Source organism: Zootermopsis nevadensis, unplaced genomic scaffold (genome assembly GCF_977971745.1).
Source record: "Zootermopsis nevadensis isolate Lab colony 2312 unplaced genomic scaffold, Znev_1.0 Znev_ptg000020l, whole genome shotgun sequence".
NCBI lineage: Eukaryota > Metazoa > Arthropoda > Insecta > Blattodea > Termopsidae > Zootermopsis > Zootermopsis nevadensis.
In genome coordinates, this window is record NW_028259152.1 from 14,247,850 (window position 1) to 14,269,740 (window position 21,891).

The 21,891-nt window shown below is 37.5% G+C and overlaps 2 protein-coding genes across 5 annotated transcripts in view; both read right to left on the bottom strand.

The window, feature by feature from the left end:
• Positions 1-869, bottom strand: part of LOC110836284 (epidermal retinol dehydrogenase 2) — a 58,634-nt gene extending 57,765 nt beyond the window's left edge. Inside the window, exon 1 of the mRNA XM_022077348.2 lies at positions 712-869. The gene's annotated coding sequence lies outside the window, so the exon portion shown is untranslated. The remainder of the gene's footprint in view (positions 1-711) is intronic.
• A 6,653-nt stretch (positions 870-7,522) lies between these two features.
• Positions 7,523-21,891, bottom strand: part of Ldsdh1 (Lipid droplet subset dehydrogenase 1) — an 85,792-nt gene continuing 71,423 nt past the window's right edge. For all 4 annotated transcript variants that reach the window (XM_022077357.2, XM_022077358.2, XM_022077355.2 and 1 more), the window contains 5 exons: positions 18,947-19,098; positions 15,371-15,548; positions 13,405-13,652; positions 12,183-12,308; positions 7,523-10,220 (listed from right to left, as the gene is read on the bottom strand). In XM_022077357.2, coding sequence (XP_021933049.1) covers positions 10,148-10,220; positions 12,183-12,308; positions 13,405-13,652; positions 15,371-15,548; positions 18,947-19,098 — 777 coding nt within the window. In that variant the 3' untranslated portion in view covers positions 7,523-10,147. The remainder of the gene's footprint in view (positions 10,221-12,182; positions 12,309-13,404; positions 13,653-15,370; positions 15,549-18,946; positions 19,099-21,891) is intronic.

Genomic DNA, 21,891 nt, shown 5'->3' on the forward strand with positions numbered 1-21,891 from the left:
ACATTCGCTTTACTAAGATTTCTGTTCAAGAGGTTTCCTCACCAAATCTGTAGTCTGCGTGCGTTTCTTGATATTCCAAACCAGGTCATAATGATCGTACTACAAGTCAGGAAATTTCTGTCTGTGTCCTAACACTCTGTTCCCACGGAACTTTCTTTTGTACTCAACTCCGAGGTACAGCCTTCTGTCTGGTGGGTGTCGGAGACCTTTCATATGTGGTAAAATTACTATTATTTATTTAGTGTTCTGTCTGACGACAGGTCCATATGAACAGGATCCTTTCATCCTTTTCTCGGACTGGGACCTGTTCAGATGATCCAGAAGTGGTTTGCCATTGCCTTCTTCTGTGTGTGAATGGAGTAATTGTTGGGATGCCACGGAGAAACCGGGGAAGCCTCCGTGTTGCCTAGACCACGGCCTTGCCCAACACAAATTATAAATTCGGGCACCGCCGGGAATCGAACCCGAGACCCCCAGGATTACAAGGCCAGCATCCATCAAATGACGAATTAAGTCTGCAGAAATCCCCACGCATATGCGTGGCGTGATATTCAAATTCATGCATACATTTTTTTACAATAACATGTATATGATACAATTTTGACAAAATCCAGGAAGACTGATATTAGTTTACTAATAATTAAGCAACATTTCGTGGAATTTCAGAAGGATGGATATAACAGTTCATTTGATGCGATATTCCGGACTCACCTGTCACACGTTGTTCTCCTGGTTGTGACCACTTGCCCGCAGAACCCAACCTTGTCCGCCTAGCTCCTAGCAGCGAACTAACACGGACTCCGTCCTGTAGTTACTGCCGGATCTACCAACCAGTCACCTTCACTTTCAGATGTGTAAGTCACATAGTAAAGAAAATGGATTAACTTTAGGAAGTCCTTGAGTCCAGCAGGAAACAGTAATGGAACAATTGTGTAATCATTCCGCCTTCTTTGCTGTCTCTCTGTCCTTTATTTTGTTGCAAAACGAGTGTATTGCTGAAAGGTAATCCCACTACCTACATCACACTGTAAAGAAGGAAATTATCTTTCCCTCTACTCCGCTAAATAATTAGCATAAACAAATTTTTATGTAGGATTTGAGGTTTTCACGGCGGTGGGTCGGAAGATGTTTGTCTTCTGGGTTGTTTCTCCGTGATGATGGAGGCAGCCTCTCAGTGAATCCGTTACAGAAGTAAATATATGTATACTAATGATCTTTATTCCAAGACAGCCAAGTGTTGGGTCAGAAATGATTCCCTTACCTTAGGACTTACCGTCAGTTTGCTTCATACGATTTAAAATAAAATGTCAAAATCTTCTATGTAAATGTCCTATTTTATTTACCATAGATTGAAAACTGATACTGTGATTTACGTACATTTCATGATTACTTTTTTTGTTAAAATGCCCAGTAATTTATTTGCTCGATGTAGATGTCGGTTCCTTGAAGCACGAGGAAGGTAAACACTAAAGAAATGTTTTGTAAAACTGCCCAGTTCCAGAAATAACTTGATTTGAAAATTTTAACTGTCACACTTTTGTTTATTAGCACTCCTATCATGGTATAAAGTATTTGATACCAGCATCTAATATAAGCCATAAAAGTATAATATTAAAATGTATAATGGCTTCCAAAACCGTCTGTGTCATTTCATTTTAAAGTCTCAACGATCGGAAAGTAATTCTCTGACCCTGATTTAAATTCTTACAATTGCGGATAAAATGTCAGATACCTATATTGAAAGTACAAGTCACAATAACTCAAATTCTGAACCGACATTTTAAGCCTTTTTAAACCAGTTGGAAATAAAATAAATAGGTCTAAATAAACGACAACTGAAAACAGTAAGGACACAGTACTAAACCGCTCAACCGACTTTAGTTTTAATTAATTAATTTTGTGTATTTAATCTTATCTGTTTATTAGGTTATATGTATTTTATATCAATCTACATTTTTTAAAGTTAAACAATTATGTTCATGACATTTCGTTTTATAAGGAACTCTATCTATTGGCGAATTTAAGAAATTGTTAATTTGTGACGTTCGTTATAGCGAATGTTCGTAAATTGAGCGTTCGTAAACCTAGTTGCCTGCATATGGCGCGGCAGTTTATGTATCTTTATATTAGTTCATGCCCTCGCCAATATATGGCGCGGCAGTTCTTTACGTTAGTTCATGTCTTTACCAATAGAGGGCGGAGCAGGTCACCTAGCTTTGAGTTTTCGATGATTCTATCCAGGTTATACGATACCCAAGAAGGTAAACGGGTCAGAAAAAGTTCGCGGCAATTCACTTATCTTTTCATTAGTTCATGCCCTCGCCAATATGTTAAAACCGAATTAACAGTCAGGTTTCACGCGCAGCTGCTCCTCCCATCTATTACGAACAAATGAAATTATCTTTGTCAGCAGGAACTGTCGCGCCGAAGCAACGTGTCGGCGAGAATACGTACTTCACAGGCAAGTCACGATCTCCCGCTGGCTAATTTTCGTAATCAAAACGTGAAAAAAATGCTGCTATAGAAATTAATTTATGCTCAACTTCACCCAGTAACTGATTTTAGTAATAAAACTTGCTATGCTGCAGTTCTATTGTACTGTATGAGGTTTCCCCCCTCTCTTCCTCCTTGTGTGAGTTTGAAACTGACATTTATACATTTTCAAACCCGCTGAAGTACATATGCGAACGTTTTGGTCCAATAAGATGTGTTAATTATAGGGGAGAATGGGTAAATGGCGGTCACTTAAGAGAAAAGCTCTATGAAACGAAAAGTGTACGCAAAGTTGAAACTTTATATAATAGTCTGTAAATATGTAGTATAAAATACGTTGAACGTAACAAAAATTCTGTAGGAAATTATAACTGAAGACGTAGCTTTGACCGGTATTCAAGTTGTCACAGAAGTAAATAAGATAATAAGTGAATAAAATGTGTTTCCTTAGTAAGTAATAGTCATATATCTTAGTTTACAAAATGTGTACACGTCTAAATCATTTGAACGTACAAAGTCTAACGGAATGTTAAGATAGAAGTCTTCAATAACCTTTTTCATTTTGTATTTATTCTTCTCAAACACAGATCACAAAGATAACCATCCGTAAATTCCCAGCCACTGCGTTCTGCATGTGCCCAGATACCACAGCCTATGAATCTATATCAGAGTTCTCCGTCTTTCCAAAAATTTTCATAAATTAAACATACGAGGCGCGTCCCAAAAGTAAGTTTCCCACTCGTCCCACAGCTAGCAAACCTTATATTGAGCGAAGCGACTGTGCGTACGTGATAGAGCAATGACGTAGCATGGCGCATGCACTAACGGCACTTCCAGCGTTCTCACAGTAGCATCGTTGCAGCTGTTGAAGATGGAGATTCTTATTCCAGCTCCCGCCGACTGTGAAGTGCGGTCAGTGATAACGCTAGGCCGCACACGGCTCGACGGACAGCAAGTCTCCTGCAGGAGTTCAGCTGGGAGGTGTTTAATCATTGACCCTACAGCCCGGACCTCGCTCCCAGTGATTTCCATCTTTTCCTACACCTCAAGAAATTCCTGTCCGGTCAGCGTCAGCGTTTTGAGAATGACAGAGAGGCGGAGATGGTTGTCACACAGTGGTTCCAATCCCAGGCGGCAGACTTCTACGACACAGGTATTCAAAAGTTGGTCCCACGGTATGACCAATGTCTCAATTCCGGTGGCGAATATGTTGAAAAATAGCTGGACACTTGCTGTATCTGTTGCAATAAATATTCCCATGAAATTGTGTTTTGTTTCTGTAAACGGCCCCAGGGAAACTTACTTTAAGGACGAGCCTCGTATTTCACAATCTCTTTCTATGTCATCCTCTTCATTTTCGTCAAGAATATTTTGATCGTTTATGTCGGTGTCCTCTTCTGATGAAATCAAGTCCAGCTGTTTCTTCAGATTCTTCCTACAGCGTTTCTTTCTCTCATTGAGGCTTGTTTCCTTATTCTGCCTTTTATTTGGAAATATTTCTGTTTGTCTACTTCTTAGTTGTTCGGTGAAGATATTCAAATATATTCTTCGTACAACGCTTTGATAGTTTCCGGTACGTAATCTTAATGTTTAAAGTTTTGTTCCTTCCGAATAAGAAATTATGGCTTCTTTATTAGACATGATTTTAAAACTTGACAACTGGGTGTCGTAGCTGAGCGGTTAGCACTCCTGTTTCGTATTCGGGTAGTCTCAGGTTTAAATTTCGACCCGGAGACCATCTGTCGTGGTTATCCTCAACTCCTCCAGACAAAAGCCGGGCTAGAATCTATGCCGCTTACGACCACTTAGTTCCATATCTTTTTCCAATTAATCACCTTTCCATTTGAAGCTATATATTTCAGCTACAGAGAGCGTAATTAAATAAACAAATGTAATCAGTTGTTACCGCCAGGTTTGATAACTACGTCTTGTAGGGATGTCCACAAATACTTATTAATTATATTTGTATCTGTCCTCTCTAGAGACGTAGGCATTCTAAGTGAATTTTCCCAAATGAGATTTGTCTGCATGTTCCATTTCTGAGATTCTAATGACATTTATTGTGGGAGATCTGCACCAAGGTTGCTTCAGATTTGTCAAGATGAGAATATAAATAAATTAATCATGTCCTAATGATGTGGTCATATGTTTGAAGTAAAAATTATAGAAATTTTCTCCAACTGGAAATATCTTCACCCCAATTCTGAACTGCACAGCCACAAAGTAAAGTTAAGGAATGGTTGAAACTAATTTGATGGGAGAAACATGAAACAGGCAGGCCACTAGCCGTGCTTCACCATGAGCATACGAGGTGCGATCGGAAAGTTTCAAGACTGCGCGTATAAAAACCCGTACACTTATCTCAGGTATTAAATTCATCCATCACCCTCGAAGTAGTTCCCCTGGGAGTGAACACAACGATCCCAGCGCCGCTGCCAAGCCTGGAAGCATCCCTGGAAATCTTTCTTTGTCAGCCTGTCAAGCACCATCTGCGATTCTGCCTGAATCTCTTGCCAAAGACTCGCCAAAACGGCTACGGAAACCTATGAAATGCTAAAGCAAGCATTTGGGGAGTCCGCAATGGGTCGTGCACAAACTTTTGTGTGGCATTCACGTTTTAAAAATGGCCGAACCTCTGTCGATGATGACGAGCGTTCTGGACGACCATCTTCGAGCACAACGCCCAAAAATGTTACGAAGATTCGGCAGGCCATTCACGAAGATCGACGTCGTACCATCAACGACTTGTGCGACATTGTTGGGATAGGCTATGGGACCTGTCAGCTGATTCTAAAGGAAGAACTCCACATGCGACGCATCATGACAACGCGCCAGCGCACACCGCCCTCAAAGTTCGCCAGTTTTTGGCCTCAAACACCATGGCCGTCATCCCGCACCCTCCTTATTCGCCGTGTGACTTCTTCCTCTTCCCAAAGATGAAAATGCAGCTAAAGGGAAGGAGATTTGAGACGATAGAAGAGATTCAGGCAGAATCGCAGATGGTGCTTGACAGGCTGACGAAGAAAGATTTCCAGGGATGCTTCCAGGCTTGGCAGCGGCGCTGGGATCGCTGTGTTCATTCCCAGGGGAACTACTTCGAGGGTGATGGATGAATTTAATACCTGTGATAAGTGTACGGGTTTTTATAGGCGCAGTCTTGAGACTTTCCGATCGCACCTCGTACACACAATCTGAGAGAGGGTCTTCTACAAGAAATCAAAACTGGTCCAGCATGAGGGTCACAGGGTAAGTTGGGAAGAAGCTAAAATTTTGGAAATTGAGATTAAGAGCATGTATACGAAATACGAGGAAGCAGCCCATATGGCGTGTTTAACAAAACCCATCAGCCAGATTATTTTGGAAATTTATCTGGTTTGGATCCACATTATTAATTAGGTAGGAAATTATCAACTCTCAAGGATGGTCAGTTTTTACTAAACTGGCTCTTCTAGATATTTGTATTGCTGTTTCAGGACTGTATTCATAGGCCACTGATGGCACAGATACAGATGTGATAGAAGAGGTAATATTTCACATCCCTCTTACGCGCTCATGGATGGAGTGGTTTGGATTTGGTTTAATGTATTTCAGTTTCCTTTTCCATGTTTGCCTTAGTCTAGGCAGCCACAATCCTTATAATTATTTTTGTTAACCCTTTGAATATCAGCCGGCCGGTCCGTCGGCCGAAGCAGTAGTTGCTAAGCTACAGTCAGCCGATCCGTCGTTACCTACTAAATCTGTTGTTTTAATTACATACAAGGCTTCCAGATGGAAACACAACGCTGCATCAGATAGTTTATACCTTAGTTCATATTTTCCTCAACTGATCGCTCCTGTAGGCCAACAAAAAATATTTTATATAAACAAATTAAATTCAATTAGCTAACAAGTGGACCGCGTGGAGTATTACAATTATTGTTTGTGGTTTTTGATGTATTGTTTGCTAAAATAAGTGTTTAGCATTGTAATTGTGTTTTTAGTTGAAGTTTATATAGTGCGTGTGATATTTTTTCGTTTTCTTTAGTTTATTGTATATAGATTGTTTTTTTAAGATCTCACTTCGGCAATTACTTGTCCAAGTTCAAGAATGGATGACGCCGATATTTTGGATTATTTAGATACTATAGATGGTGATAGTGACATTATTCCGGAAAGTGAGTTTGGGAGTACTAAATGTGATGACACTGCTCCAGAAACAACAGGCCCAACTGCTGACACTATATCCGATACTGAAGGTACGTGTACATTGGCTTACAAAAAGTGTTATATTTCAGGACCAAACACCAAACGCATATCAAATTATGCAGAAATAAATGTTCATTCTTGCAGGATGAGTAATGAAGAAGGGAAAAAAATATGTTTTACCTCCTGAAAATGACATTTTTTAATATTATTTTTCAATATTTGAATTTTTTTTGTAAGTTTGGTATAACGTTAGAATTTACGAGATTTTTTCTAATCTAAAGTATTTAGTGTATGAGTTTGATTTTATTCATGTGTATGTGTGTGAAATTCTTCTTTGTTGAAATTTTACATTTTAACCTGTAAATACGTGAAAATTGGCCTGGGTGTTTAGAACAGAACAGTGCAAATAGGCTTTGGGACTAAGAGGGTTAATCTTATCGTTATCTCCCACTGACATAACCTGACCTCAGGTGCTTCACTAATGCTCTGACCTAGTTCGTCCAGCGATTGAGGTTAGCTCGTTCTAAAGGACCCGACAGAGGTGCCCTTCACCCTGCTCACGACACCTGAAGACAAGAACAGATCCTGTCCTGGAGTCAATATCATTAAATATACACAAACTGAGCACATATTTAATAGAAATTGAAAGATTTATGTTGGGTACATACTTTCATTTAACTATAATTTTCTGACTTTGAAGATCATTCAGTCCAAGTGTAGAGAAATTTTAGAAAGTCTAGATAAATGTCTTCATTTTAGTTTCTTGGTAAATAATGAATACATAAAATAAAACTGAAGTCACAATGAAATATACAAACATAATACTAACAAACACTTTCAGCAATTTATGCATAAAATATTTTTATTTTCATGTCAGTGCTTAAAATTATGTAATTCTGAAGGCACATATGATGGGAAACAGGGCATTAAGAAAAATAACACATTTAAATGAACAGTTTGCATTCCTGATTTCTATAACTGAATCCTGAAGTTAAACTACAGATGTTAATTGCAAAACACACATTTGCTGGTAGAAAATGGCACACATTGAATACCCAAATTGGGAAACTGTGTCCTTATCCTAAAAAAAATATTACAGACTCACTATTCTTTCATGTTCAGAGGGTTTTTAATCCATAATTGATCAAAACACACGCCAATTTGATTTGAGATTTTTGTGGTTTCCATTACTTCCTCCTGGCAATGTCCTTAAAATACACCACAGTCACTTCCTTCCAAATCCTTTTCCATTCACCAGTCAAAGTTATTTAAACATACAATTTTATACTATTATATTATATGTTACTTGAAAAAATGTTTAGTCATGAAATTTCAGGTGATTGTATAAGGTAGTTACAAACGAATTAGCATTGTAATTCTGCAGAGAACTGGTTACTGTGTAAAGAACACTTGTGTTAATAACATCATACTGCTTAGTATGATTCTTTATTACTGTTGAGTCAACAGTAATAAAGTAATCATCATTATAAGAACCAACAAACTTGTTTATCCTTATCTCCTGCAATATAAATGGATACACACAAGAGTTGCGTTGGTCCTATTCTAGTGACGAACATTCTGTACTAACTGCTGCTTATGTGAACTTAATTACACACTTCATTTTGTGTCTAACACCTTGTGCACCTACAATTTTCTGTTAATTAAATTAAATTGCATTATACTGAAACATTATATTTTATTTAGAAGAGTATCTCATAATTCAAAATTAAATACTAAGGATGGGATTCAAATAAAAATTTATACAAGCTATAATATGAACTGAAATGTGAACTAGCATGTGAAAGAAATATAGAGATCACATAGTTGGACAGTGTCATTTAATAGTTTCTTTCAGAACCAGATTTTGGTCATTACTGCAAACTCTGGCTGTAAGAAAAAGCAACTTTTAATAATGATGAACATGTCAATGACTCTTTTGGTGAAATCATACATACCAAATTATTTTTGAAAATTACTTCATCCCTAATCAAAGCTCCATTCTGTTTTGGGTAAGAATAATATAATTATTTGCAGCTATAAAATTGTGTACGTATCAAAGAACGATTCAAAATCATCACCACATTTTGATAAAACTTACACAGAACATACTTTTGTTTTTGCATTATTTGCGTGTGATGTTAAAATCAGTATAGATTCTTAGTAATGATTTCTTACGAGGAACAGCCAATTTTAAATGAACAGACATATTTCTTAACAGAATCATCATTTTACAGAAAATGCTAGCTAGGAATGATACAGAATTTGCAGATAAGATTTATTACTGAGTAAATAATCATGAATTAAAAAATGTTCTTAGCTGTCAGAGTAAGGTGGAACTAAACTTTTGACTAAGAAATTTTGGTAAGATTTTCTTTGAGAAAAATATGCGACTACATGTTGTTCTCAAACTCAAGTGAGATAAACTTGTAGCCACAAAAAGATTACCTACGTTGAACTGTAACAGTTTGTCTGCCTTTTTCTACTTATCTCTACCATTGCATTAAAATCAACTACAAAATATTTCAAACATTGTATATACATACATATTGACTGAATGAATGAAGTAAAGACATTTTAATAAACTAAATCATTATTTACATTAGCATTGACACTTGATGAATTAGCAAATCAAATGCAGGTATTTAAAATGACCACCATTAGCTACATCACACAATTGAAAGTCGTGAGCAACTGACTGACAAGTGGCCACCAAAGTTGCTGCTGTGTGTACAAATTTTTGGGAATCCTTCATATATTTACAGATAACTTCAGTACTTCAAAGCACAAAGACTGTAAAACTGCAATGCAATTTCACACAAGTTGTACTGTTTTATGTGTGTATTATGCTTGAAATTCTCTATACTATTAGAAAGCATATCATAATAAAAGTACATTTTCAAGAAGCACAGAGTTCACTTTATAAAATAGAATATTAAACTTTATTTTACTTCAATTAATTTCATAACTAGGTGCATGTTACTTCATAATCAACATATCCATAATTGACACTGTAAAGTGTTAGTTATTTATTTTATTAATATCTATAGGAATTCTTTCTACAGTCGACTTAAAACGCCATTAAAAATATGGGCAAAGTCTTTTATAAAGTTAATTACGCACAAGCAATAGATCAAATCTGTATATTTATGGTATATTGCAATTATTAACCAATATCTCTTCCCAAAGTGCATTGTCATTCATCTTCACATGCTCATTATAAACTAAGATGCAAGTATTTCAAAACATTTCAATTATATATGTTCTAAAAGGAAACATTAAAGGCATTTCAAGAATACAAATTACGTTTCCAACAAATCACATGCTTATTATGACAAAATACCTACAAAACTGTTCCCTTCTAATCTGAAATTCCCCTTTATAAATGGCGACAATTTCTTAGTAAATTTTGTTTCCTTTGTCTTTTATATAATATTTAATTGTGCTCCAATGCTTTGTTATTATTAAAACATCAGGTTGTGTCAGAGTCCACACCACTGTCTATGAAGTCCTTCAGGTGTTGTGCTGCTTTTAAGGGGAGAAGTCTGGAAAATTAAATAAATAATTTCATATCAATGATATTACTTATCCTTCTACACAACTTTATTTAATGGGGCATATGAAGGTTGTGCTAAAATATGAATTAATGATAGTTTAAACTAACTGAACCCTATAGTGAGTAATGGAAAATAAATAATGCTTACAATATTTTCCTCTGGAATCCTGTTCCAATGTGGACATGTGAAAGACAAGAAATAAACTGGTGAGGATAGTACTAGGATGGATGTTATGGAATAGTCTGCAAGGAACGTCACTTTCAGTGGGCAAACCAATCAGAGAGGTGCTGTATTGCCTAGTTAAAGAAATATGATGGCTTACTTTGAGGTTATGTCAATACCATTTGCGCTTACTTTGAGGTTATGTCAATACCATTTGCGCTCAACAAGGTATACATGATTCAAATCAAATAATAGATTAGACAAGAAATCAGTATATTTTTTAATGTGCTGGACCAAATTTCATGTTTCTAGTCACAGCTTTTGGTATGCTACTTCCATTTAAATCAAACCATGCCTTTTTTTGTGTTTCAAAATGTTTCCCTTTCAATCTGACAGCTAAAGAAATGGTACTTGTGCTTGGTAAAATGGTATTAAATTTGTAGGTTCCTCTTTCAGGAAGAAACTGGTTCAGGGACCATGTTACTTAGTGATGTTTTGTTTGCTATACGTTACTTATCTCTCAATTACCGTAATGCATAGAGCAGTGCAGAAGAGGCTTCGACCTCCATTCGTCTAGCTCACTTAACATTCATTTTATCAATGACAAGTCTAAACAAGTGATCTGAATTTCAGGTGACCAGTCTTCATATATAAAATAAAGTTTTTTTGTGTTTTTAGGTGTGGCAATGTGGAAAATTTTATATTATGGGTCAGTATTCTTTTGGTGCAAAGATTGTGCCATTGTACATTTGAAAAAAAAAGAAACAAAAGTTTGTTTTTAAAATTCTACACCAAGATGGTACATCAGACATGTCCTTAAACAAGCAGAGTACAAGCAACGGTGCTGGTGGTTGTAGTTATGACAAAATATCAACGTATGTTTTACAAGCCATTATTATATATTCTATACATGTATTTGCATGTATTCTGAGTTCTATTGTTCATAATATACATGCAAACCTCATTATTCTGCTAGATTTATGTCGACTTCAGACTGCATTCTCACACAGGCAGCAGTCGCAGAGAATCTGTGCGTTTCACGTCCTTTAGAAGTAAACGGCCGGGTGATCAGAGGGGTGGGAGTGGTAGCGAAGCAGGTACTGTACATACATGAGCATCATATTCCAATGGCAGTACTTTGTAACTCGCTGTCTCAGTTCCTGAATCAGTAATTCCTTTGGTGTACATGGTTTGTTTGTTTGTTTGTCTTCTACCCACAAGCTAGTGACTAATGCAAATTGGTCTCGTGTACTGTACATACAAGTGAAACTTCATAGTTACTCATAATTGGCCATGAAACATACAATATTAACTTTTATTATTCGTAATCGCTAGAATTTACTGTTTGAAATTCTAGTACACCATCATCAACAACAAAAAAACTGGAATAAACAGAATCACGAAATGTTTGGTGGAAACTCTAATGGGAAAAGACCACATAAGAAAAACAGGACTAAATGGGAAGATAAATTTTCATTTAATTCTTGGGAGAAATCAGTTATGAAGATGTGACGTGGACTGAACTGACTCCGGATGACATGCAATGGTGGTCTTTCTTGGTGAATTTGATACAATCTGATAAACTGTGCCACGTTGTTTGTTGCATATATTAAAAGTCGATGCCTCTGACATAGTTTCTTCACTTCCCTCCCATTCAGACTGATCCAGACTGTTTGATCCACTAGAAAAATTGGTATTTCATTTTTGAAAAGGCAGCTAGGCCATAATTGTCTGAAATTCCAACAGAATCCCTGTATAAATTAATTCACTTGCAAGAGATTGATTTACCTCAACACACTGTTCAGATGCAGAAGTATACCCGGGATCGACACTTCGCTGTAATTTCGTCTCTGGGCGGTGATGATTGCCTTTGCTGCCTTCTTGGCTGGTACGAAATTTAGCAGGAAAGGGAACCTGAAAACAAATTTGGAAGAGTCTATTTTTTCACACATGCTGTAACCGTGATGAATCTCCATTTAATATGCGAACTTGAGATATAATAAGACACAGAACCAATAAAACAGTAGGAACAAGAAAATTGGAGCATACATTTAAATTCCACATTCTGTGCAACAAAAACAAAAGTGCATATAATCTTCTAATTCTGAAATCAAAAGTAATGCATCATTATTCCAATCTCCTCATATTTGTCCACGTGACTTTTCTCCACCTTCCATTAATTACAATTATTCATAACACCTTCAAGCAAAGTTACAAATATTTATGCCTAATTTAAAGAAAAAAATAAATTAATATTAATTATACATTTCTAAGACTTGTGACCAAGTCCCATAGAAAAAAAGTGCTTTTCTTGGCTTTCCATATTCTCTGGCCGACAAGTCAATAGGGAAGGAGGCAAGTGTTGATGCAAATATTACATTTGCAGGTCTGAATCCTGATTTCAGGACATGATATTTTAAGTCCACAAAGTCCCTTCGGGGTTTTGAGAAATTGTGGGGCAAACAAATTGAACAATGTCCAGGTCCAGCGATCTCACAGGCCATGAAACAGGGCCACCGGGGACAATGGATCTATTTCATATCGCAGATTTTCTGCAAGTGACCTTAGTTTTATTTCATATGCAGGAAGCTTTAAAAAATCATTATGACGCACCGTGACAGAAAAATACAGAGAAATGTTCAGAAAGTGACAGTTTTTTTTTAAAATTCCTCACAAATAAGGTTTATTCAATTTTCAAAACTTCATCCAAAAAGCAACAATCTTTAAAAATTACTCACGAGCCAACTTTATTGATAATTCCTTAACTTCACACAATGAAAACTATAAAATTTGGACGCGTACTCAAGGCTGAAGTGTGGGTTTTACATAATTGCTGGTAACATGAAAGGCCATGAAGAAGTAATTATATTGAAGTGATAATTTTTGGACTTGAAGTTGTCATCAACAAGAAATGTCACTATTTCAGCACAGATTATGGTCACCTCCTCGTTGGTAAACTGTTTATTTTAAAGAAACAGGTACCATCACCAGTAAAAGTCTATGCTCGTACCTTGTATATGGCTTTTTGCACAGCCCTGTATCAACGATGAAGGGGAAGATAGAAGTAAACTTGACTTCTATCTGTCGGGCGTCTTCCCGCAGTTCTTCATTCAGCGCATCCATGAGGCCCCTCACAGCATATTTTGATGCACAGTAAGGCACCAAATTGCGGAGACCCATCACTCCAGCCATGGATGAGAGAGCGACTACATGGCCTCGGTTGTTTTGGATCATGCTCGGAAGGAACGCCTCCAGCATCTGCAAGGCGATAATAGAGAAGATGATGATGATTCTTCAATTCAATTCTTTATTATTAGTGCTCTGTATCAACCGCCAGAAAGCCAATTACAGAGATGATCACATGAACACGATAAAAATATAAAAGGTAAAACTAGCAGAATATAAAATACATTAATACGGAGGACGTTAATACACAAGAGGATTTCAACTAAATATATTAGCATATTTGTAAAAATAATTTAAATCAATTAAGTAAAATATACTATTATAGGATGTGAAGAAGTGTGACAATTTTCGTCTCGAATATGTCCAAGTCCCTGCAGACAACATTTTTGATCAAAGGGCTAAAACTGAACATAGAAAAATCTCTCAGATTCCGAGCAGGGATGCGGAGACCGACAGCTTCCAGAAGGGAAGGACAGCATTTAAAACCGCGGTAAACCTGCGCAAGGAACAGTGCATCACTGCAATGCCTTCTCTTACGCAGGGTCTGGAGTTTTAAATAATATAAAGCAGTGGTATTCAACCTGGGGTACGCGAAGACATCTTAGGGGGTTCGCGAAATTTAAAAAAAATATATATTATTTTATGATAAACACTGAATAATCAGTAATGTAATTTATTTAATTTATTTTAGATGTAGATTATATATTATGTATAACTTGAATTATACACCAACAACTTTGGGGGTACAGAGTTGAAGAGAAATTATATCTGGGGGTACGCGAACAAAAATAGGTTGAATACCACTGCTCTAAAGCATTAAAATAGCTGTAAGGCACTTGGGGGAGGAAATGATAGTAGCAGACGGCTGCAAACTTCTGCTGGATACGTTCCAGTTTGTTGGCATCAGTAATAGTTCTAATAGTGAAAGAATACTTGTAACCAGATAAGTGCTGTTTCTCTACAAAGCAAAATGAGTGACTGAACTTGAAACCTTGCAGAGTACCAACTGGGAATAAACCACTCAATATGACTCGTCTCACGTGTACCGAGTTTTCCGCTCGGAAACTAGGTTTCTGAATACAGCACCAGTTGATTTTCATTTTCATTTGTTCCAACGAATAAAATTACAACTTTGTCGAAAAATATCTCAACTTACCAGACTGTTTAAAAAAGAATTTAAATATACCAGCAAATCCACAATCTTCCAGTATGCTTTATTTAATAACTCAACATCATCTTCACCTATCAGTCTCACCATTCTGTTCTGAATGAACTTTCCTCATCTGTTGTTCAGAGTATAGCGACGTAATTCTTAATTTCTTTTAACTGATGCAACCAACTCATTTGGTAGACGACTATTTGACTTAAATTGTCAAGTGTGGTTAATTCTTTTCTGTCTATTTCTGGCAATCATAATGACGCACACTTCTCACCAGTGGTCACAGACAAGGCAAATGACAAAATGTTTGACTCCAGCAGAAGAGGAATCTCTGAGGCTTCTGTCTGACTCTGCTATTTTATTCAGTACAAGAGAACTTGAGCAGGGCGAATACATTCTGTAACTTTATTTCCACACCGTATCCAAAGTAATAAATACGTGTAATTCATTTAGACAGAAACTAAAGATTCATTCACAACTAATCTTTAAATTAAATTTAAATTTAATTTAAATCAATTAAATTTAAATCAGCGAGAATTTCTGGAGCTTTGATTTGAACCATGATTTTAATTAAAATTCATTTTTTTTTTCAAAGGGAATGGTTAATGGAAGGGAACTGCTAAAAACTCACCCAGAAATGTGCAAGAACATTGATGTCAAATATCTTGCGTATCTCCTGATGGTTGTGCTGTAACAATGGATGGCAGGGCATGATGCCAGCATTGTTTACCAAAATGGTAACATCGCCTACTTCTTCTTTAACCTTCAGAGCCAACGCCAAAACGGAATCTCTGTCCGCCACATCACATCTGTAACACAGTACCATCAGCTGTCATGTCAGAATGGAGGAAATTACCTGCGAGGAGAAAAAACATACAAATGGACTCACACTAATGTTTATAGATTCCATTTTTCAAAAAGGATAAACGTGCATAGCAGTGGTTTAGCGTGAATTTTTCAAAAGTGTAAGTAAGGAAGAGGGGGGGAGTCGTAACAATTTTTGCAACTGAGTAAAAATATTACACTTCATTGTCCATTATGCACAATCACAAAGGCACACGCGCGTAACAAAAGTTGTGCAATGAAAGTCGCGAGAAATGTAATGTACACGGTAGAGGAAACCTTGTTACACCGCTGGGCAGACCCAACTTTTTTACCTGATTGTTATGCTACATCCCGGTTGCAGAATGAGTCATGCGCGCTTAGGAAATCAAGTTGTCATTAGTTATCCGATGTTCCTAATGCAGTAAATCTTATTAACAGTCTTGTCTTTCTGAGAAGCGCGCAAGGGAGTGTACATTTTTACTGAAATAAAGTTCACCATTGAACATCGTGTGTTCATTATCGAAACATACACATGGGTAAAAAAATTACAGAAAATGTATCCGAAAGTTTCGTCATAAATATGCAACCTCACCAGTTTCCATAAAGTCATCGGTATTTAAGCTCATGAAAAAGTGGACGGCCAGGGATACAGAGGCAATCGAAGAGAAATATTGGAACTGAAGAAAAGTTCAGGTTGTACAGATCAGTCCTCGAAAGTCGCCAAGACGCTTGACAGGAAACCGTTGTTTCGCTGCGATCCATTTACACAGCCACAAAATTAATTAAATTTCGCCCATATAAAACACGAGTTGAAACAAACAGATCTTGCAGCAAGAATTCGTTTTCGTAATTGGCTGATGCAAAAATGTGCATGGTGGAATCGTGGATCCACAACTTTTGTTCATGACCGATGAAGCATGGTTTAAAGTTAGTGGCCGAGTCAATGCACAAAATGGAAGAACATGAGGGCGATGACAGTCCTCACGTCATACAAGTATCATTACATCGCGAAAAGGTGGCGGATGGCGTGCTCTAAGTCCGCGGCAAATCATTTTTCCACGAAATCGCGAACTCTGGCTGATACGTCAAGGACATACTTAAACCCTTCTTCAATCGGCTGACTGCTGAAGAAATACACCATGGATATTTTCAGCAAGATTGCTCTACAGCACATATTGGTAATGCAGCCGTGGTCGCAATACGGGAGGTCTTTGAAGACCAGAATATTCAGCAGAGAGGAATGTGGCCTCCCAGATCCCCCGAACTCAGTTTTTGCTATTTTTATCCTTGGGGAAATATAAATGGTAACGTTTACAAGAATAATCCTCGCAGTACCGAAGCTCCGCAGAATGAAATAACACGCGTAGAAAACAGGTTCTATTGGCGTGGATGAACTTCAGAAAGTGACGGAGCACGTTTAGTCACAGCCGGTTATGGGGAAATCACTCGGTTTTACATATGAATAATGCATGTCTAACCGTGCTTTGACGTGATGATATCAGAATTTGGCAGAATATTTTAAAAAATAAGCAGAAGTTTTCCAAAATCTTGTTCTCTACCCAAATTATCAACTTTTGACATCACCTTCACAACCACAGGTTAAAAGGATCATCGTATCAGCTTCGCCCTCTCAGCTAAACGGACGTGGGGAATTCCGCCAACCGGAAAACCACGTGGAAAAGCCTCTTTGACTACGTCATCACTCAGCGAAAGATACACCACACGTTTCGTCCACGCCTACATAATTCTCCCCAGATATTCTAACATGGGTGATGAATTGATGGTTGAGAAAAATCGTGAGGTGTTCCACTCTGGTGGCCAAAGCAGGAACTACCGAAGTTCGAATTTATTTATAATAGTTACTATGGTAATAATGGTTCGTACTGATGAAAGCAGAGAAAGAGCCGAAGCGTTGGTGCGTGATAAAATTATTTGGTTTCGCTGGATCAAGTTAGCTTAGATCATGGGACTGTCGTGTCTGACTGTACGCCTGAAGTGGGGAGTCTAGTATCCATGGTCCTCTGCGGATGCTTATCACTAACCTTACGTTTCCTAAACTCAAACAATCTGGATAAGCTGATTTGAAATTTTGTATGGAGATGGTGCCACTAAAGACGTGCGATTCTGATAAAGTCCCCAATGGCAAAACCGAAACACAAAATCTTGACATTTTTAACGTTTGCACATGCGAAATTTTCGACTTTTAGAAGGTTTTGAATTTGAAGAATAGGAAAATTTTCAAATCTTGTAAACTATGATAGATTTTTAATTTTTACAAATTTTAATTATGTTAAATTTTAAACTTTGTTTCTCAGAGCTGATAAATTTTTGAAAATGTTGAAATTTTGCAATTTGGAATATTGGATTTAGGATTAGTTTTGGTGGGTGAGGTTAGGACAGGCGTAGGTTATGTTAGGCTAGGTTTGTGTAGCTTAAGACAGGTTAGGTTAGGATATCTTAGATTATGTTGCGTTAGGTTAGGTTTGGTTGTTCATAGTTTCTGTTAAAAAATGTTGGGTTATGTTAAATGTTGGGAAATGAAGCTTAAATCTGGGGCTAGAAGTAAATTCAGAAAAAACTAAGTACATGTTAGAATCTCGTCAGTAGAATTATCTTAGGGTGGCTAATAAATCCTTTGAAAGTGTTACAAAGTTCAAATAATTGGGAACAACAATAACAAATCAAAATGACACTCATGAGGAAGTTAGGAGGAGTGTAAATTCTGGAAATGCTTGCTACTTCTCAGTTCAAAATATTTTGTCTTCCCGTCTGATTTCTAAGAACCTAAAGATTAAAACACACAAAACAATAATTCTGCCTGTTGTTTTGTATGGGTGCGAAACATGGTTTTCACTCAGAGGGAGGAACACAGATGGCAGGTGTTTGAGAATAGGGTGTGGAGGAGGATATTTGGGCCTAAGAGAGAAGACGATGGGGCATGGAGAAAACTGCATAATGATGAGCTTAAAAATCTGTACTCTTCCCTCAGTATTGTGAAGGTGATTAAGTCGATAAGAATGAGATGGGCGGGCATGTAGCGCGCATGGATGGAATAAGAGTTGTGCACCAGGTATTGGTTGGTAAGCCTGAGGGTAAGAGGCCGCTGGGGAGACCTAGACGTAGATGGGAGGATAATCTCAGGCGGGATCTACAGGAGATAGGAGTTGGGGGAGAATGAATTTTGTTGGCCCAGGACAGGTCGGTGATGGATGGACCTTCAGGTTCCCTAAGCCATCTAGTTAGTGCACCAAGAATGTGGGCAGACGAAAGTATATCAGTGTACCTCAAATGAAGAGGTGGTGCTGCATAGATCTGATTCAGGCGTCTCAGCGGCAAGCAACGTTTTCTGTGGCTATGAATAATAAATTAAAACCGTACATACTTGTATCCGTAGGCCTTGCAGCCAATCTTCCTTAGCTCCTGGACTGTCTCATCATTCTGTTCCTGATTTATGTCCCAACACACTACAATTGCACCGAGCGAAGCGTACTGGTGTGCCAGCTCCTTCCCGATACCATGTCCGGTTCCCGTTACCTGTGTCAACATATATGTATCAATGTATATGGAGCCATTCATAGACAATTGCATTGCTGAGGGAAACAAAAAGTTCTGGTATTCACTATGACGCCACGGCGGTCTAGGTTAGAACGCTGGCCTTGTAATCCTGGGGTCTCGGGTTCGATTCCCGGCGGTGCCCGAATTTATAACTTGTGCTGGGCAAGGCCGTGGTCTAGGTATCACGGAGTTTTCCTCCGGGGGCTTCCCCGGTTTCTCCGTGGCATCCCAACAATTACTCCATTCACACACAGAAGAAGGCAATGGCAAACCACTTCTGGATCATCTGCCAAGAACGTGTATGAACAGGTCCCAGTCCGAGAAAAGGATGGAAGGATCCTGTTCATATGGACCTGTCGTCAGACAGAACACTAAATAAAAAAATAAAAATTCACTATGACTCAAACTTTTTCTCCAAATATTCTTCAGTCTACACGGCATTCACCAAATTCGAGGAGTGCTTTCTGGCAAGCAGTTCAGGCTGGTTTGCCTTCGCGTCTGATACCTGGAAACGTGAAGATTACAATATACAAAACTATGGATTTACCTGCTATCTTGTATGGCTGTGAAACTTGTTAACACCAAGGGAAACACAGATTGCTAAAGCTTGAGAAAGGAGTGTCTTAGGATAAAATCAGGACCAGACGCGGGCGAGGAAACTGCATTAAAACCTCGCAAGAAGACGTCCAGAATCCCCGAGGTTCGACTACGGATCTAATTCGTCTCCACAAAAACTCTTAGTTTCTGGATATCGAATAAAGCCTTTCAAGGGCTAACATAATAATTAATGCTTTGTTTCAGCAGCTGGTACACTTTAAGGAACAAGAAAGCATATAAAATTTGTGCTTTGTATCAAATAAGACTGTTTGTCAGGTTCGAACACGGAATTTTAAATCAGAATTCCCGTGAACAAGAAATCGCATGAAGATAAAAGAAATATTTTGTTTCACTCATAATTTTAACCTCGTCAATGCATCATAGACAGTACAGTGAAAATGTGAATGGTTGGCTATTTCTGTTTGCTCGTGAATACTTTACGAATATCTGCACATTCTCTTTCGAATATCATAATCTACATATTTCGGTATCCAGTTCCAAATGATCTTGCTCAACACCGAAATTTTGAAACGTCTGTTGAATAACATACATCTATACTGTTTAAATAAGCATTTGTGTGAATGAAGGACGGATGCAGACCAGGACCTGTAACACGTTTAACTTTCCTATCAACGCAAGTCTATTAGTGAATAAGTTTGTCCAAGCGATGTATAACCTTCACTTTCGATTTGCTGTGGGAGTTGGTCACACGTTTCGGAAAAGTCATTAACATTATTTTGTGTTTTTCTTCAAGTTCGGTAGACATTTCACTTCCGGTTTCGGACAGAAAAATTTAAGAGCTTGATTTTTTCTTGAACAGTGTGAAAACTTTGTAATTTTGCTATGTGGACGTTGCTTCTTTGCATTATGAATGGCGTACTACATGCCGATGTGATACAAGCGTGCCAGGTTGTAATTACATTTTCATAAGTTCTTTTATTCAATTGTGTTAGTTGGCAGTACTACCAACATTACTGTTGCTCCAGATTCCCTTTCAAGTGGTTAAATTAGCATATTAGAATATGTGGTATGATACTCATTTAAAGAATGTTAATTTTGTAACGTTTTAAATACGCAATTTTTCTTGGAATCTACATTTAACTCTCTATGGAAAAATTTTAATAAATTTATAGTACCACTTGTGAATCCGTATTTATGTTTTTATTCTAAAATATTCGCCATATATAGATTTCTGGTAATTATGTCTACTTGTTTCGTATGCGTTCCTTAAATCTAGTTTTGATATAACGACCTGTCTCCTCGATGCAAAATTTCTCGTAATTTTGATTTTATACGCCGCTATTATCAATCACATTTGTCCTTTTGATACACAGTAAAATGTGTGGCAGATTTTGTTTTCTAGAAGTTTTAAAATACTTCAGCCAAATTTCTTGGAATTCATTAACCATCGTTCTTTTGCCAGGAAGTTCGATTTATTTCAAAATAATTCAATTTTGTGATCCTAACTTCCAAAATATCTTCTGTTTTTTCATCTCGTTGAAGAGCATACTTTTAATTAAATTTATAATTTTATTGTTAGGTAAACAAATCAGGCGTATTGTCGTCATACCACCGTAACGTCAGCAGATGTCCTTTTCACAAGTTCAACGAGTGTTCACTGTCGAACACTATCTGGCATCTCGTTCTTACTGAACGTGCCAGCCGGATTGAGTTTACGGATACATTTTCCGATCATCCTGTGCGAAAGAAACAAGACAAAACTCGTCCGGTGAATAGTTTCAGTTACACAGGAGCTATTTGCGGGTTGAATCAAACGTGGAAGAGTGAATTCATACATCGCTGAACGTGGTGGGAGATGCCAACACTTATTAAAACATTGTATTTTGTTTTATGGTTTCAATGTAATTTATCTAACGAAAACAGTATGGTTATGAGACTTCTGCATCATTCTGTAAATTCGAGCTGACGCGATCTAGCAAGCGTTGCGTTGACTTTTTGGTTGGTTGGCTAGTTTGATGGTACTAGCGGTGAGTGCCATTTGGAAAGACCTGTGTAGATGTGGATATGGCAATAAATGTCATTTAGAAACAAATAAACTGAAAAGCGTGAAGGGTAACCAATAGAGAACAATTTTATTTATTCAGTGTTCTGTCTGACGACAGGTCCATATGAACAGGATCCTTCCATCCTTTTCTCGGACTGGGACCTGTTCAT